The sequence below is a fragment of the Alligator mississippiensis genome, chromosome 4 (assembly GCF_030867095.1).
Source record: "Alligator mississippiensis isolate rAllMis1 chromosome 4, rAllMis1, whole genome shotgun sequence".
NCBI classification, from domain to species: Eukaryota; Metazoa; Chordata; order Crocodylia; family Alligatoridae; genus Alligator; species Alligator mississippiensis.
The window spans coordinates 188662778-188681846 of NC_081827.1; the positions used below are offsets into that span (position 1 = coordinate 188662778).

Consider the following 19069-nt stretch of genomic DNA (forward strand, 5'->3'; position numbering starts at 1 on the left):
CAGCGGCAGTTTTCTTCCATATCAGGATGCAGGTCCAACTGTAGCTGTCCCTCTCCTGCTGTTTTGTGCTGCTAAGAAGCCCTGACACACTGGTGCCATGGCCCCCCAGCCCTGCCAGTGCCCTTCATTCCTGACCTGCAGCTTCTGCCTGCTTTCCATTTGCTCCCTCCTGGCAGCTCCTGCACCAGGACACAGGTCGAGCTGTGGCTGTCCCCCCTGCTGCTTTGTGGCTCTGAGCAGTGCTGGCCTCTGCTGGTCTGCTCTCTGTACCTGTTAGCAAAAATAAGGTTCAAATTTTGGGGGGTCCCAAACAAATTCAGCTTTGGGTCAAGCCCCCTCCCAGAAACCTGGGACAACTAGATTTATACTGGGGTGTCCTGAATGAACAAACTTCTCCCTTGCAAGCAATGTACCAACAAAAGGTAGATTTATTATAGAACAAAGGGGAAGGAAACACAAAGTACAGTTTAAAGCACTTTTAAACTCTAAGGCTTATGTTCTGAAATCCAGCCCCACCTGGGCTCTTCTTAGCCCTCCTGGAGTCCTGTGGCCACTCACTCATTCCAGGGCCCCCTGGCATCTGCTCCCTGGGCCTACTGGGACCTCCATCTCCCCTACAGTCCCAACCACTTTTCACCAGATGTTACCCAGCCAGCAGCACACTGTCTGTTCTGCCTTCCGGCTGGGGTTATAGACTGCAAGCCCCAAACCTAGAGAGTCACATGACTCACCTGAATGCCATCTGCTACCCTGTAGCCTGAGGCAAGCCATGCTGAGATGCGCTTCAGAGCCCATCTAAGTGCCAGGGCTCCAGCATGTAAAGATGCAGGGTTTGGCATGGCATTCCAAAACTTCAACAGAGATTCGGCATGTCATGCCAAGCCCAAGATTTTAGGCTGGGTTCCACTGGGAATCCTGGGAATGTCTCTGAGGATGGGTGAGACTGTGGTCAAAATGCCTTTTTAAATAATTTTTTTGTTTTGGGGCAACTGAGAGCATTCAGGCCTTGTCAGGGAAAGAACCCAGCAGGCCTGTGGGCTTGTGAAATGTTTCTGAGGCTGAGCATCAGGCTGGCAGATAAAAGGGGAAAGTTTGTGGCTGCTCATGGCCTCCTTTTGCTGGGCAGATGGTCTTTTCACATGGCCTATCACATTTTTTTGGGGGGTGAGGCCAAAGGGTACTGGGATGTGTATGTGCATGTTTCTGGGAGGAAGCAGTTTGAGCCTGGGGTCTGTAGGGAAAGGAGCAGGAAGGCCTGTTTTGTGGGTGAAGGGGCTGAGTGCTAAGGTGGTAAATAAAAGCCTGGGAATTCAAGTATGGTGCTAGGGACAGAAATTACACACAAACCGGTTTAAATAATCAGAAACTGGTTTAAACCTGTAATAGAACACAAGCTCAGTTCACATAAACCAGTTTCATAATAGCTGAAACTGGTTTAAGATGAACCTGATTGAATGTAGTATCAGACTTAACTGATTTGAGTCAAACCAGTATATAAAACTTCTGTCCCAGATCCCTTCCTGGTTCTAGTTAAATCACAGTCCCCCAACATGCTTGGCAGCCCTGGGCTGGGCTGTGCAGCAGCAGAAAAGGGTTGAAGGGTGGGGGGGGAGAGGCAGGGGACTGCCCCCTACCCTGCAGCAAACCCCAGCTGGGGTCTGAAGCTAGGGAGGGGGGGTTAAACCCACCTTCCCCTGAGTATAGCACTTCCCTGCTGCTAAACTTACTGAAACTTACAGCTGGCTGTGACTGTGGACTACAAATCCCAGAGGCACCTGGAAGCAGGAAGAGGAAGTGATAAGCAACCCTCCCAGAGTCCTGCTGTTGTGATTTTGGACTGCAAATCCCAGAGATCTTGGGGACAGCAGGAAGAGGAAGCAAACACACAGCCCATGCTGGCTGTGTGCCAGAGAGGTGAGATCTAGTGCCCTCTAGCTTCTGGCCTGAGCCACTTCAGTCATCTGGCTGCATTTGCTGAATCAAAAGTAAATGTGTGTCCAGTTGTTTCTCAGTTTAATCTCTTCATAGAGTCATTCGTAGATTGTAAGTACGGAAGGGACCTTGGAAAATCATTGGGTCCAGGCCCCTGCACCAAGCAGGAAAGATAACGGGGGGGTCAGGTGACCCCAGCAAGGTGACTGTCTAGTCTCCTCTTGAAGATTTCCAGGGTAGGTGATTGCACTACCTGTGGAGGGAGCTTATTCCACAGTCTGGACACCCTGACTGTGAAGAAGTTTTTCCTAATGTTGAGCTTGAATTGGTCTTCCAGGAGTTTGTGGCCATTACTCCCAGTTTTCCCCTTGGGTGTAAAACAGTGGTTCACTGAGCCCTTTATGCACTCTCCTAGTGTAGCGGTAAGCTGCTCCCAGGTCCCCTCTCAGCCTTCTTTTCCTCAGGCTGAAGAGTGCCAGATCCCTCAGCCTTTCCTTGTATGGCTTGCCTTTTAAGACTCTGATCATATGGGTGGCTCTTCTTTGGACTCTCTCAAGCTTGTTCACATCCTTGTTAAAGTGCAGTGCCCAGAACTGGACACAGTACTCCAGCTGCAGTCTCATCTGCGCTGAGTAGAGCGGAAGAATCACCTCCTTGGTTTTGCTGGAGATGCATCAATTAATGCATATCAGAGTATTATTTGCCCTACTGGCTACAGCATTGCACTGCCAGCTCATATTCATACTGTGGTCTGTTATTACTCTTCAGCTTAGACTAACCTACAAAGACTGAATCGATTCAGCTTCGGACTTCTTGACTGTCTGTACTTAGCATGGGTGTGTGCAAGTGATCTTGGGTCTATTTTCATGGTCCTTGCTGGGTTCAGAATTTTTTTTTTTTTTTTTCTGCCTGGAGACATGCCATTCTGAGATTCGCTCCAGAGCCCATCTGACCAGTGCCAGGGCTCCATCTCGCAAAGATGCAGGGCTTGGCATGGCATGCCAAAACCACTTGGGGTTTCAGCATGTCACACCAAGTCCTAAATTGTAGGCCAGACTTCAGTGGGAACCCTGGGAATATCTCCTAGGATGTGTGAGTTGGTGTGGCCAAGATGGGTTTTTTAAATTTTTTAGTTTTGGGGCAGCTGAGAGTATTCAGGTTGCAGCTGATAAGAAACCAGCAGGTCTGTGGGCTTGTGAAGTGTCTCTGAAGCTGAGCCTCAGGCCACCGGTTAAAAGGGGAGGGCTTGTGGCTGCGCATGGCCTCTTTTTGCTGGGTAGGTGGCCCTTTCACATGGCCCATCTATTTATTTTTTTTGTGTGACCAGGGGTGTTGGATTATTTGTGCATGTTTCTGACAGGTGGCAGTTTGAGCCCTGGGTCTCCAGGGAGGTGAGCAGGCAGGCCTATTCTGTGGGTGAAAGGCCTGCGTGTTAAGCTGCTGGAGAAGCAGTGGGTAGCTCATGTCTGGTATGGGCAAATGATTTTCAGTCTGATTTTGTAGTCCTCACTGGGTTTAGAAATTCTTTTTCCACCGAGACATGCCATGCTGAGATGCACTTCAGAGCCGATCTGACCAGTGCCAGGGCTCCAGCATGCAAAGATGCAGGGCATGTCGAAACCTCTTGTGGTTTCAGCATGCCATGCCAGGCCCGTGATTTTAGACTGGGCTTCAGTAGGAGACCTGGGAATGTCTCTGTGGATGGGTGATTCGGTGTAGCTAAAATGGATTGTTTTAATTTTTTAGTTTTGGAGCAGCCGAGTGCATTCAGGCCCTGACAGGTAAGAAACCAGCAGGCCTACAGACTTACAAAGCATCTCTGATGGTGAGCATCAGCCTGGCAGATAAAAGGGGAAAGTTTCATTGCCTCTTTTTGCGGGGCAGATGTCCCTTTCACATGGTCCATCAATTTTTTTATTTTATATTTTGCTTTTGTTTTGGGTGGTTGAGGTTGTTTGTGCATGTTTCTGGCAGGTGGTAGTTTGAGTCCTGGTCTTTAGGAGCTTGAACAGATTGGTCTGCTCTGTGGGTGAAGGGGCTGAGTGCTGAAGTGATAATTAAAAGGTTGGGAGTTCAAGTTTGGTGTGGTCAAGTGTTCTTCTGTCTGGTTTTGTGCTGCATGCTGAGTTCAGAATATTTTTTTCTGCCCCGAGACATGCCAAGCTGAGATGCAGTCCAGTTTCATAATATGTAGAGTTTCATAATCTGTACAAACAGCACCAATTTGTTTAAGATCCAATGCACAAACAGCACGAAGAAAATCAATTGCTAGCTGTTTACTTTTTTACTGCATACTGTCTTGATTTATCAACAGCACTCTGAACAGCTGTGGACTCTTTTGCATTATCCGTTGACAATGCAAGATGCTCTATCCATGAAATTAAATCCAGGAATTTAAATCCAGCTCTACTAATAGAGGACTGTAATGAAAATGGTAGCCATGTAAATGCAATACTTTGTGTAGCTGGTGTTTTTAGAACTGTAAGGGCACCTATATATGTGCTCCGGGGTGGAAGTGGGGGATACTTTAATTAGAGTGACTCTGTGAGTTGCTCTAATTAAAGTGCCCACAGCATCACATGTTTTCAGCATCCCGTGCTTCAAAATGGTGGTGAGGTCACTCTAAGTAAAGCTTGTTCAATGAGCTTTAGACAAAGTGCCCCCACTGCCATTTTGAAACTTGGGGGCACTGAATACACGTGACATGAAGGCTGCTGGGGTGTGCTAATTAGCATGCTCCAGCAGACTCTCAGAAGACTCAGTTAAATGTTGTCAGAAGTTCGTCATGTGTACAGATGCCAAAATATCCAGTGCTGTCACTAAGCATTCGTTAGTTATCTGTAGGCATCCGGGTTTTCAGTTTCCCATGGAAAAATGGAATAAATAGCGGATTTTACCTTTTGCTGGAGGCAAATGCAGATTTCTTGTTTTACCAGAGAAACCCGCTGATTTTCCAGTTTTTCAATGAGCTCCCTTCAGGCTGGCAGAGTTCCAGCCTGCAGGGAGCAGGAGGAGGGTGGTGAGACAGGGGTGCCACGCACATCTACATGCACATGGCCCCCGGCAGCCCAAGAGCAGCTCCTGCAGGTAAGTGGGGGAGGTGGGGTGGGAAGAGGGGGATTGAGGCCCCTGTGGGGAGGGAGGGAGCTGGCAGGGCTGGGGATGGGGCTGATGCCCAACTGGGGAGTGTGTAGAGCTTGGGGCCTGGGGCCGCAACACACGGCTGTAGGACCCCAGCGGGGACTGGGATGGGGCCCTGGGCAACTTGTCCAGAGGGCAGGGCTGGCTCCCTGGGGCAGTATGCACTCCTAAGGGGGGCAGGGAGGTGCATTGCCAGGGCAGTGCAGAGCACGCAGTGGCAAGCAGCTTTTCCACACAGCCTCTCTGTGCCCATGCCCACTGGGCTGTGGAGCCCCTGGGAGAGGGCAGCAGGGCAGAGGCCCATGCCCACAGCCCGTGCCTGCCCCACGCACAGAACGGGGGGGCGCAGGTCCCCCCTGCCCCCCTCAGAAGTACACCCAGTGGCAGGGAGCCAGTCCCACCCCTGCAGCAGGCAGGAGGGGGGAGCGGGGGCAGGGGGCTGCAGACCCAGATCCATACAGTAGGCAGGAGGGGGGAATGGGGGCAGGGGGCTGCAGACCCAGGTCCATAGCCCTGGCACCTGGGGCCCCTCTGGCCAGGCTGGGGGAGCAAGGGCTGTGGGTGGGGGGCAAGGGGCACCAGCAAGGCTGTGGGGGCTGCAGGGAGGGGAATGAGAGTCATGAGCAGGGCCTGGGGGAGGGGCTGTGGGGAGCATTTAATTTTAATAACAGATTTGGGAGTTTTTATTAAAGAATTTGTGATTTTTTTTTTTTAATTTTTTTTTTTATAATCACAGATTTTGCGATCTTATATCAGAAAAAAACAGGATTCCTGATTATCTATAATGTACTTCAGGTCAGTATGCAGGTCTTCTACGGCTAACAGGTTTGCTAGTTCCCTCAGAACAGATGTATCCCCACGTTCTGTTCCTTCATCCTCTGCAAACCCATAGTAGAGCTGGTAGTACTGTGCATGGTACTTGACACAATTGAACCATATATTCCACCTGATTGCAGCTAGTTTGAGTGGTGAAACAACACTCTGTTCCTGCATAAAACAGGTACCAAATTTAGACGCAATTAAAGCACATTAGTGAGCATGTAGACGTGCTAATGTGCATTAACAAGGCTTGTGCCCATTGACTTGGGACTAGCATTATCATGTCTATACATTCACTAATGTGATTTAGCTATTCGCACAGAAATTTGATACGACTTTATGCGTGCACATGTAGACACAGGCCTAAATCACCTTAATGCGCTTTAGGCAAATACTCATTAAGTTTAGGTGTGCGTAAAAGCACATGTAAACATGCCCTGTTTAAAATAGCTTGCCTGCGGGGGTATTCAGTGCTGTGCCCAGCCCATTGTGATTGGGTATTTTTGTTGTTTGGTTTTTTTTGCCTTTGAAACTGTCTTTTACAAAAAGACCATTCCAAAGACTCCTGCTAATGAAACACCTCTCAACCCGCTTGTTGCAGTAGCTCCAGAAATATATTGGCCATGGAAAATGTGCTAGCCTGAGTGTAGTGAGAGTGTGGGGGTTGAGCTCTGTACTTGATAAAGCAAGTTAGAAAGCCTGTGCCTAGGGTAGTCTCCCTAAAACAAGGCAAACCTGCCCCCCGCAAAAAAAAAATGAAGGCCCTAAAAATCTTAGAAGTGCCCTAGCCAAATGAGGAAACAATAAACCTCTGCTCCATAAATGTGCCTCAAGCAGTGGATGAAGGGGAAGCTTACAGAGAGAATTGTCTCTGGCTAAGTACAGACAGTCAAAAGGCCTGAGGCTGACTTGATTCAATTTTTGGAGGTTAGTCTAAGCTGTGCAGATTGAACTGATAAGCAAGTGAACAGACATTCACTTTTGATTCCAGAAATGCAGCCACATGCCTGCAGCAGCACAGGCCAGAAGGCACTAGAGCACACCTTCCTGCTCAGTTGGAACAGTCAGTTTGGGCCAAGGCTAGCCTGCCCACCCTGGGAACAGGGGTGTGTTTGTTTGTGTGTGTGGGGGGGGCAGAGTGTGCAAAGCATTCTGGGATGCTGGGGGACTGAGTTAACTTGAATCTGCAAGGGATCTGGGACAGAAGTTCAATAAACCGGTTTGACCTAAATCAGTGAAGTCTGATACTACATCCATCCAGGTATATCTTAAGCTGGTTTCAGCCATTTTGAAATTAGTTTCTGTTTCCTGAACTTCTGTTGTGTTACACATTTAAACCAGTTTCCGATCACTTCTATCGGTTTGTGTGTAATTTCTGTCCCTACTGTGCATGGGTGGGGTGGGGTGGGCTGTGTGTGTCTATGTCAGTGTCCAGCACTGCACTGTATCCACGTCTGTGCCTGGAGCCTGGACCTGCCGTCACACCCCTCCACACAGCCCCGGCTTGGACCTGCAGGCAGGTCTCCCAAGGCTCGCCTACCTCAGGCAGCTCCAGGGCTCTGAGGCTTGGGTACCAGGCACCAGAGGGCTGAGGAGGGGTGTGGGGCTTTCTAGCTCTAACCCCTCCCCAGCAGTGTCACCTACACCCAACCCACAGGGCCCCCCAGCCCTGCCGGTGCCCCTATTCCCAACCTTCAGCCTCCCGCCCTGCTGGAGGGGGCCCCAGTTGTCCCCAGTTGTCCTCAGCCCCCTGCAAGCTTTACTTACCCCAAAGGCCTCAGGAGGGAAAATGAGTCTGAACCAAGCCCTGACTGACTCAGTCTCTGGCCCTGCCCGCTCCCCCTGCCCCTCTGGACAGCACTGAGAGTTTCCTGCCCTTTTTGCAAGCAGCTCCTTCAGACTGCAACTCTGCCAGACTGCAGAGAGCTCTTTGCAAACTGTCCTGCTTAAAAGGGGAAAATCCACAGTTTTCTCCTTCAACTGGGAAAATCTGCATTTTTCGGCAGGAAACGGAAAACCTATAACTCTGCCACAGGGCGTCTGCATAGCCTGACACTCGTTCCCCAGAATGGCCATGTGCAAGTAAGTATTGATTCATTCTTGTGATTAATTGCTTTAGTAATTCTCTTGCTGCCAACAAATTATGTGCACATGCCACCTTCCCTTCACCCACTGCCCACAAATAGCATGACCCAGCCCTCTTCCCTCCATCTGACCCCCTTGAGCCAAAGGCTTTGAATCAGGGGATCTGGGAGCCATGGGCCTAATCAGCAGGTCATGGCATCCCCAGAAACTGAGAGGGGCTTCAAGGGAAACCTGGCATTTGTTTCCTTCCTGGAACGGATTTCTTTCCATGGCAGTGACCCACCCTGTCTTGAGGAGGTTCCAGTCTATTTTGTACATGGGATTCACAGTTATCACCAAACTGTCTCTGGCGAAATAACGCATGGGGTAGAGGTGTTCCCCACCCCCACTAAACAACTGAGGTTTCCTTTTCAAACATGCCTTCTGCCAGGATTGGTCAGTTCCCTAGCATGATTCCCACCAGCAGTGCTCTAGTCCCCTTCCATTCCCTGTCCCCCTCTCAGGTTGCCAATAACACCAGTGACCAAGGATGTGCAGAGGTTGAGAGAGCTTAGAGGACACACGGTCAGTTCCCAGCTGCTGCAAATCATCCTGACGCCATTCAAGTCATGGAGTGATATCGACGTTCAATATCTCTCATCCTTCTGTTGATAAGGGTGATGGTAATTTCCAGGCACAGGATGCAAGTCTCTAGCATTATTATTATGTGGGACATAAGCCACTATGCATTACCACTGCAATCTCTTCATTCGCAGGTATCAAGGCAGCAGTCTCTGACAGACACTGGGAAATTAAATGAAACCAGCTCTACTTCTGCATGCAAACCATTTGTACTGCAGAGTCAAGCTGAAGGGCCAGGAACCCCATTTGTTTCATGGGTTGCTGATGGTTCTGCAAGCCCCCAAACCTCCAAAACCTAGGGGCTTGGAGTGCACAAACATGCAGGGTTACACACACACACACACGGACAGACACACACACGGACACACGGACACAAAGCTTGTCTGTGGTAGTGTGTCTTTTTTTCAGCTCCAACTATGGTAGCTCTTTTTATTTTTTTGTTAATGTGGTCAGTGGGCCAGAAAGCTAGCTCAAGCAGTTAGCTCAGATGAGAAGTGCATGGCTGCTCTCCACTGCTGGAGTGCTCTAAGGACTTGGGAGCTGCACGTGTCAATCATTGTGGATTTGCCAACCCAGTGGTTTTAAGTTAAAATTTTAGCTCTGTTAAAGTTTTAGCTGGTGTTTTGTAATTTTTGGTAAAGGGCACTTTACCCTTTGTGTAAACACTTTTTGTGTTTATGTAACATGACCTTTAGGTTTGCTTCTTTCTTACTAAGGCCATCTTTGTTCCCGTTAGCCCATCTGCTGGGTGAGACTAAAGACTATCTTCATTGGTAAAGGGTACCTGGGCAGGACCCTTTCTTTATTCATATGATTTCTAGCAACTACAGAGGATTTAACAGTAACATGGGCTGAGAATTTTGTCTTTTTTTTTCTGGTGTTTCCTCACTTGTGGAGTGAAAAAACCAGGGTTGTGGTTCTGGGGAGGGCAATGCCCAGAGGGAATCTAGAGACCCTGGGGCCTCCGCAGCAACACAAAGTATCTGCTTAGCAAGGAAAGCAGTCTGTGCCAGAAGGAGGTCAAAGAAGGAAACTATTCCTGGTGTAATCCCTTCTCTCAAAATCCCAGATGAAGCTCTGGTCTAGAGCCAGCCAGGCAGCACCTTTGCCGCTGTCCCTAGACTCCATGTTGGTAGTTCTGGTTAGACAAAAAGAGCATCAGAGAATCCACTGCACAAGTTCATCTTAGGAAGGCAAGAGCTCGCATGCAGGTGGCAGCGGAGTGGAGTCAGAAATGGGGCACACATGTCTACTATCTCATTCATTTTTTTACGTGGAGGCATCTAGATTTGGTTATTCTTAGCAGCAGCATCAGATCATTGTTGCTGCCTCCACCTCCTAGCCAGGCCAGAGGAAATGCAACATTTCCTCAGGGAGGCAGCCAACTGTGTCAGGACAGGATTGCTCCAACAGCGGCTCTACCTAACATTAGCAGAATATTGTTTGTATGTCCCAACAACCCCACACCTATTTGCAGGAGATGGTCAACACAAATCAATCCAACACTATCTGTTCCTCTCAGGCTGTGTTTTAATACTAGGCTGTACTCTTTCCCAGCAACAAGTCCAAGTGCAAACTGATGCACACCTAATTTATTGATTAGGACAAGCGTTGGCTTGAGCACATGGGTTTTAGGTCCTTTGTCTGCCTGTGTCAAGCACGGTAAAACAGTGACCCCCTGAAATAACAATCTGCCCAGGCTGACTGATCCATGAGAAATGGGAGATGACATGGGAACTGGGGTGTGTTTATCTTTATCGTGACAAGAATATAAAGCTGCACTTAATCTACATTTTGGAACAACTGCTGCTTTGGCTGATAATTATTGGCTGCTATTGATAAGACCTGAACAGCAAGGGACCAGAAAGAAGAGAGACCATGTTGTTACAAAGTAATATTTAGCAGCTGCAGTAGGTGGCAGGGAACGATGTCAGTGGTGTCACGCCTGTTTGACTCCAGAATATCTGACAGAGCAGTTAGGAGCGGTAGATTAGAAACGGAGCAGAAGGGCCAGCAGTGCCATCCTGCCAGAGTTCTCTCTGATTTGTTTAATCAAAAACCTTTCCTTCCACTGTCTGCTGGCTAGAGCAGTTAATGAGAAACCCTGGAGATTGGGAAAGACCACTGGTCTGACACTATAAAGGCTCCTGCCCTTCTGGTCACCTTTCTCCAGGCAGAAAAAGCAGCTCAAACCACTGTGTGTTACCTAAACTAAACAGACCCAGTGCAGCCTGGGATCCCCAGCACAATGTCCAAACTGGTGGAGTGTGTTCCCAACTTTTCCGAGGGGAATAACAAAGAGGTAAGGGCCATGAATTCTCTGTCTCTGAAGCTACTCACCTAGTGTTGATAAACTGTGGGCGGGGGTCTTTGTCTTTTTGTCCAGCAGCCCTGGTCACTGCTTTGCACTGGCTGTCTGTATGCAACAGGTGGACATGTGGGCTAGGGTTAACCTGTGGAGTACTTATGGACTGATCTGTATTTCGTATGACCTGGTGGGATTGCCTTTCACAAATGACTCATCCATTACTTGTGAGTTTGATTCTGCTCCCATTGACTTAAATGGCAAAACTTGCCTAATTCCAGAGGGGTGGAGGATGCTTCAGGAAAGCATTTTCAAGTCTCCCCCTCCAGTTCCTTTTTACTCCAAAGGACAGTGGCGATGGCTTGGATCTCACATAGTCCACTATGGTGATCTTTCTTTGGGATCATGTGGCACCTGCATGCTGTGAAGCAAGGACTTTGAATTTGGCCAGATTGTAGTCATTGTAGCAGGGCTGTGTCTGTTGCTATCCCCATAAACATTTGCTTCAACTTAGACAAATTACAAGCTTAAGGAAAAATGCAGCTTGAGTGTGCTTAGTAGAGTTTTGCTAGAACCTTGTAGCTAAATTCCCTGAAGATGCTATGTGAACTAGCATGCTCCAGCCTGAGGCTGATTAGGACTTTCCCTGCTCTTGCAGCTCTGGGCACAGTGGGCAGTTATATTGTGGGAGTGGACCCTGCTGGGACTGACAGCAAGTCTTCTGTCTCTCCTGTGCTGTCAATGAGGGCCAGTGGCCCTAGGTGGAAGGAAGGAGGAAGTGCTTTGAGCTGAATGTAGAGGGGCAAGAACTAGACCCGAGTGAGATGGGGAACACTTTGGCCCAGTAAGTTTGGGGGGCATGGTTGCCCCTGCTGACTGCAACTGTGGCAGTATGGTACAGGGAAAAGTGGCTCTCCTATAGGCAAGTCCCAGGCGATGTGTGCTTTACAGCATAGAAGCATCTTCTTAAATTCAAACCAGAAGCCAAGTAGCCTCCCTCTGCAGGCCTGGGCTGCAACCAAGAAGCACACTACATACTAGGTGGTACTGTAGTATTTTTTCTATCTGCTCTCATTTGTGTTTACTTAGACTCTGAGAGCTTCAGGGGAGGGACTTTTTTTGTCTGGGTTAGTACAGGGGTTTCTGAGAAGAGTCATCCAGAATCATTAATGAGGATGATTTTTTGTCTGTAGAACTTGTTCCTGCACAATGGCGAAGTTATCACTGGCAGTGGTAGAGCAATGTTGTAGCTGTTCCAGGAATTATGTGAGGGGCAAGGCTTCCTTAGGGTAATCTTTTATTGGATTAACTTTATAGTTGGGATGGAGTTAGACAAGTTTTCACATGCAAGAAATTCTTCCTTGGGTGTTGAATTCTTGCATTTGAAAGCTTGTCTAACTATCCCAATTATGCAGTTGGTCCAACTCTAAGCAATCCTTGCCTCTAGCAAAAGTTATCGGTGTGTTTCTAAGTAATCAAGGAGAAATAAATAACTGAATTGTTTCATAAACTTACATAAAAATACTGGTATATGGTTGTTACCCTTTGCAAAGAGTTTATTGACAGATATGTTAATGAAACACCATTAACCATGTCATATTCAGGATACAGCTTAATTCTAAGCCTTTCCATCAAATATGCTGGCATTTGTCCATTATTCTGTATTGCTATACATCATCTGCAGTCATTTTGCTAAGCACAACATATTGCATACAGGCCATATAAATATCTTTGGAAGACTGTCATATGGTACAATACATAGTACTAGAGGTATACTAGACTACAAAATGAGGCACTTGCAAGAAGGGCCTGCTTGGGTACAGTTGCAAATTGTAATGAAGACGACACTTTTCAGCCCTGGCTGTCAGTTATTTGAAGATTAGTGGTTACCTCTTGGCTGAGATTTTTCCTGTTACCTTTTTGTAGTTGCATTGAAGCATTAACACATATCAATCCTGCTTTGTCTCTTTTCCTTAGCAGAGGGGTCTTCCCATTGAAGAGAACTGCTAAGGGCCTCACCTTGTCTCTGATAGCCTGACAGGCAGGGTTTGCTATGTTCTAGTGCTATGGGTACTGCTATGAATTCCCTCATTAGATTGTGGTCTCCTGCAGGTGATAGATGCCATTAGTGGGGCCATCTCTCAGACACAGGGCTGTGTCCTGCTGGATGTGGATGCTGGCCCCTCTACCAACCGAACAGTCTATACATTTGTGGGGACTCCAGAAGATGTCGTCGAGGGTGCTCTGCGGGCAGCCAGAGTGGCTTTTCAGCTCGTTGACATGAGCAGACACAAAGGTGATCGTTCTGGGTTGGGGTGGGAGGCAATTGCAAGCCTAGTCACTCAGCATCCTGCTGCATGTGTCAAAGCTATTTTGCAATTTTGGCAGAGTCCATATGTATCAGCAGAGCCCAGGCAGCCAATATCTGTACAGCCTTGAGTCCTGATATGTGCAGTAACCATGGCACATCCATGTAGGAAGAACATCTTATGAGCTCACAGGCACAGACAAGCATCCAACAACCTCTTCAGGCTGCTGGTACCTTCACAGCTATCTGCAGTTATGTCTACATTCTTCTGGTCCAGGGTGTAGCAGTCATAAATGCATGCACTCTTAGAGAGGGACCATGTGGCTGGCAGTGTTTCCTGGGACTACTGACCATAGAGCCATTTTACATCCCACCCCCACCATGCCCTGCTGACATCTCATACTAGTTTAACAGTCTGACTTCTGCAGCTTCCTCTTCAGGTAGAGCTAGATTTTAAAAGCACAGCTAGAAAGGAGCTCCTGTCCAAGCATTGCGTGAGCTCATGTCTCTTGTAGAGAAGTGAAGGCAGACAACTGGTGCTGACTGTAATGTGAAGGGTTCTGCTTCTCCTTGCACTTGCAGTTGCTTGCTTTCAGGCTGGAATAAATACTGGAGCCAGTTTAGCCAATTCAGATGGTTTAATCAGTTATGTTATATTTATATTTATATATTTAATCTCTTATGTTAGTGACCTGGAAGCAAGAGGGGAGTAGCTTAGTCCTGAAATGGTGCCAGATGGATAAATGAAGATACCATAGCATCCACCTTAGTTAAATGACCTATTCTTTCTGCTCCCCCTCCTCTGTCCTGCCTCCAACCCACTCAGGCCTCTGGCCACTTCCCTGAAATGCTGTTCCCCTCTCCTAGGTGAACATCCTCGGATGGGTGCCCTGGATGTCTGCCCTTTTGTGCCAGTGATGAATGTCACCATGGAAGAATGTATTCACTGTGCCAATCTGTTTGGGAAGCAACTGTCTGCAGAGCTTGGGGTACCTGGTAAGTTGGTGGTGGGGAAGCGAGAGAGTTCTGTATGTGGAAACCTCTTTTATGACCTCTTATGTGGGTCCCTTCCTTAATCCCTCATCCAGATAGATGTCACACATTGGTCTGTGCTAACGTTATAAAAAAATATTTTTTTTAAGGGATGATTTGGGAGAAAATGTCTCGTTACAGTATTCCCCAGAAGGAAATGCATGAGCTATTAAATTCTCTGTGAGAGGAAAATGAGGGGCAAATCATTAACAAATGTCACTAGAGGTTTTGGGAGCCCATCTCACAGACGGTTGGAAAGGTGGGGGAAGGCAACGTGACTTCCAGAGGCTGGATGCCTGGCATGTTGTGAAGATCAGGTTGCTTTAAGGGGTTGCCAGCTGGGAATCCAGACACCGAGAACTCAATTCTTAGTTGTCATTTCTGAAACTTAAAGTCCTACTTACCAAGGAATCAAGGGAATAACTAGTCATAAAACAGGCAGCACTCTCGGGTTATCTCGGGTTTTATGGACAACATTGCATGTGGTAAGGGAAGCTCATGCCTTGGCGAGTAAATGAAGGAACAGCTGATTTACATCAATATCAGTGCTGCTCTAGTTGATGTGTATATATAGGTAGATCTACATGCATCTGTGTATATATGTGTAGATATAGACTGTGTATGTGTTTTTTGGGATATCCAGGCCTATAGAGACGTTGTTGCTCACTTAGTGACCTAAAGCTTCCTTTTTTTTTGTTTTTTGGGTTTTTTTTTTTGAAACCCCAAAGTTCTTTTTTAGGCTATATGAGGTTTCCCCTGGAGTGAAAACGAGCCTGTCACATCAGTGCATAATACTATAGCCAGCCTGTATTTGAACTTGAGGGCAGCCACTCAGCCATTTTTCATTCCATGAATGAGGAATAACTTGTGTCTTCACTCAACGTGGAGCCGATGAGTGTTGAAGGGCTCCATGTATCCAGGTTGTAGCTGTATTGGTCTAGAGAAAAAAGCAATCAGGACTCATGGTAGAGGTGATATCTTTTATCAGACCAACTAGATTTTTGCAAAAAAAAAAAAAAGTTAATAGCAAGCATGCCACTTATCTGTCTCTCATGCATCTCTTCTTACAGTGTACCTGTATGGAGAAGCAGCACGGAAGGAGAGCAGGAAGTCTCTGCCTGCAGTCCGAGCTGGGGAATATGAAGCACTCCCTGAAAAGGTGAAATTCTTTGTAGTATTTGGGAATGGCAGTTGTGCTGCTTGTGTTGTGCTGGGAGGTCCTGACCCTTCTCTCATTGGAGTGAAAAGTCCTTTCTGCTTGCTTTACTGTCTCAGAGGCTGATTAAGGGTTGAGCTGGTCTCCAGCCAGATTTGAGCTGGTCTTGAGTGTGCTGGATCGGTCCATGCCTGCAGATGGGGTTTATCTAGCTAAGAACGTAACGGGAGGGACAGGGCAGTTGGCTGAGCTGAGTTTATCATCCTGGACAGAATGCTTGGCAAGAGTGAGAGGCATCTTCTTCCTCCACCCTTGGTAAAACATTAACTGGAGACTTTGACACCTGCGTATGAGTGTTTTTCCTCTTTGCTCTGAAAATGGACAAACAACTTTAGGTGGCTGTGAATAAGAGAGACTTTTCCCTTAATCCTTGCAGATTCCCTTGGGGAAGGGACTGTGCCACTGCAAAGGACTTTGTATGGGGTCAGAACTTAGTTAATGATGATAATCATTCATGGTAACTTTCTTTTTCTACTTCTGGTTGAGGGAGCTGTAGGGAAAAGCCCGTCATGCTTAGGAAACTAACCTCACACTGCTGCAGCTGCAAGCTCAGGAGCCTCTGCTCATGGGTCCCTCTCATCATCAAAGACATGGGGCAGTCTCAGGGTGATCTATATGATGGCTCTGGGACTCTGGAACATGCTCTCTGCTTTGGCCTGTGGTAGCTCAGTTTTGATGACTAGGGGCATGCAGCAATAAAACAGAATTTGATGGGGACTTGAGAAAGGTTGTTGATTTGTACCCTAGGGGATGAAGTGGTAGAAAAGAGTTTCTTCTGATGACTGACTGAGATGCCACTGAACTGATCTCCCATGCACTTTAGAAAATCCCATTGGATGCCTACATGCATTTTAGGCATCTAAACGCATCTAGTTCCTAGATCCTTAGATAGACATCTTCTTAGTTATTTTAACATCAAATTTAAATTTAAAAAATATTATTTATAAACAACACTGGATAAATCGGAAGTGTTTTATTTTTGAAAGAATAACGCAAGTTCTCAGAAACATGTGATGAGCCCCAACTACATTAAAAATCATATATTGCTTGTATTGGGCCTTAGAAGTCTAAAGTGCTAGGAAGAGTGAAATCCTTTGACCTGCTTTATCTAAAAGTTGATTATTAACTACTTTTTCCCAGAGGTTTGTTTACCTAATTGCAGTGCCTGGAATTAGCATTAAGGGGAAGCATAATCCTCCCTGTTACAATATGACTGCTTTTGGAGGATGGCTGGTAACAATTCTGAACAGAGCTAAAGCCTGTCTATGGTAGTGACATGCAGTACAGCCAGCGCACAGCCAACATGTGCTCTTGGGCATTGCTGTCTGAATTGGGATTACAGCCCTGCCCTGTAACTGACATTTTGGTTCATTGATCATGCTGATTTTTTTTATTATTATTATTAGTCCAAATGCTAAGCTTCCTTTGGGATTCAAACTTTTTAAATGTTATAATTAAAAAAAAATAGAAGCAAATTTTGCAACAAAAATGTCTCACAATAAAAAAAATCAAGATGTTTTACATATTCTGGGGGTTTTTTTCTTTTGCCTGCATAATTTGGTAAAATCAAGAAGAATTCATTACATGTTTCAGTGTTGCCGAGATCTTTATTTTTCAAAATAATGTGAACTTCCAGCAAGGCACCTTTAATGAATGTAACCATCTTTCAAGAGTTATTTTATTTTAGAAGAATATACTTGCCTGGTGTTGCACTGCATGTGCACCAATAGGTGTGCCTGAATCAGAAAGCTTACTGATGGATCCACAGAGCTACTCTAAGGCAACTACATTACAGCCCTATTGAAGTTTAGCAGGTGCAGAGCAGGCATACTGTGTGGTTCCTGCAGTGCTCAGGAGGCATTGGGGAGAGACTGTGAGCTGGCATCAGTTCTTTGGTGTGAGGAGACACCACAAACAGAACTGGCTGACTGTAAAACAGTGAGGAGTTTGGTTCCCGTGAATCACATTTTCTTTCTTTTCTTTGATTCCAAGCTGAAGAAGGCTGAGTGGGCTCCTGATTTTGGCTCTCCGACCTTTGTGCCAAAATGGGGGGCCACAGTAACAGGGGCCCGTAAGTTCCTCATTGCATACAACATCAACCTGCTATGTACGAAGGAGCTGGCCCATCGTATTGCTCTCAACATCCGGGAGCAAGGCCGTGCACAGCACCAGGTACTTCCATCCCACTCTTCAGAGCAGGTTAAGACTAGGACAGTCCCTTGAAGGACAGAGTAATAATAATTCCACCTCCTCTCCCACCCCCTGAGCCCATACTCCTCTTTCCATAATTGTTCATATTGGAATAGTTTATCCTACATGTGATGGGACCACTGACTCGAGCAGCACTTGGGCAAGTCTGAGTTGAGCTGGGGTGACCCTCCATCCAGCTCTACAGTCTTTGGGCTGTAAGATCCTCCAGGCAGAGAACTCCATAGGTTTGAAAGGCCTCAAGCATACCTATCAAGCAGAAGGAGATGGGGTGAGGGAAGAGTCCCATAGCATTGTATCTCTAGGGATAAATGCATTACTTTATCTTTTTTAAAGGTGAACAATTCTGTCCTTGTTACTTTTCCTTCATGAGCAACCCCTTATTTTAGAAACAGTGAAGAGCATCCTAAGCCATCTGCAGAAAGCTGCACTTGTTGCATCTTATACTGGACTGGGTGTTCTGGAGAGGAAAGCTTAATCCAAAAGCTCATCTACACTAAATTAGTCATGGAGTTTGAAGCATGGTTGTTCTTTGCAGCCTGGGCGCTTGAAGAAGGTCCAAGGCTTGGGCTGGTATTTGGATGAGGAGAATATTGCCCAGGTCTCAACAAACCTGCTTGATTTTGAGACCACGGCCCTCCACACTGTCTATGAGGAAGTCTGCAAAGATGCCCAGGTAAGCTGCACAGGTGCGAAGCAAACTTCCAGAAGTTTTAACCAGAGCAGCCATCTCCCTACAGAGAAATATGTTGTCTGTCAAAATGTCTGATTCACATGGAGCAGGTTAAAGTCTTCATGCATCTGCCATAAAGCCTTATTGTGTAGTAGTGTGTGTGGGTTGGTAAAAGTATAGGAATACACTGTGAGCTATCTGTTACCGTCTGTGCTTGTAAGGACATAGGGACATATGCCTTGTGAGATCAGTGGCACTCTGAGGCACCTAAGGGGTTACATATCTCCCCTAAGGGCTGGCAACTATGTGGCATAGAAAGGGCATGGCCCAAGTTTGCCAGCATGAGTTTCACTTCCATGAGATGACATGAGGTGGTTCACTCACCAGCTCTGGGCAGTGGTGGCCTAGCTTGCACTGGTGCCATGCTCTCACAGAGTGGTGACCCACAAGACCTACACCCAGTTCCCCAAGGGCAGTCTCTCGAAGCCCAGTACATAATTTAGGAGTGCTGAAGGCAGAATGAATATTCCCTTGTTCTCAAATGGAAACCAGCTCCTGCCCTCCCCACCTCCGAGGAACCCTCCTGGCAGAAAAGCACTGCAGGAAAGGGATTCTGGTAGGCTTCTCAGGGTGGGGGTTGAATTGGTTAGGACTGCCCCACTCTGTGCTGAGGTGCTCTGGGCAAGTCCACAGTTTGTGTCCATGCATGAAACACCACCATGATCAGAG

At 47.1% G+C, this 19069-nt stretch overlaps 1 protein-coding gene across 2 annotated transcripts in view; it reads left to right on the plus strand.

Annotated features, from left to right (window-relative positions):
- The first annotated feature begins 5842 nt into the window (after positions 1–5842).
- Positions 5843–19069, plus strand: part of FTCD (formimidoyltransferase cyclodeaminase) — a 29322-nt gene continuing 16095 nt past the window's right edge. The window contains exons 1-7 of one of the 2 annotated variants that reach the window (XM_059727200.1): positions 5843–5868; positions 7899–7974; positions 13016–13199; positions 14079–14207; positions 15314–15402; positions 17452–17631; positions 18206–18343. In XM_059727200.1, coding sequence (XP_059583183.1) covers positions 5858–5868; positions 7899–7974; positions 13016–13199; positions 14079–14207; positions 15314–15402; positions 17452–17631; positions 18206–18343 — 807 coding nt within the window. In that variant the 5' untranslated portion in view covers positions 5843–5857. Of the gene's footprint in view, positions 5869–7898; positions 7975–10756; positions 10901–13015; positions 13200–14078; positions 14208–15313; positions 15403–17451; positions 17632–18205; positions 18344–19069 lie in introns of those variants that run through there. The other variant, XM_006260991.4, reaches the window with a different exon arrangement.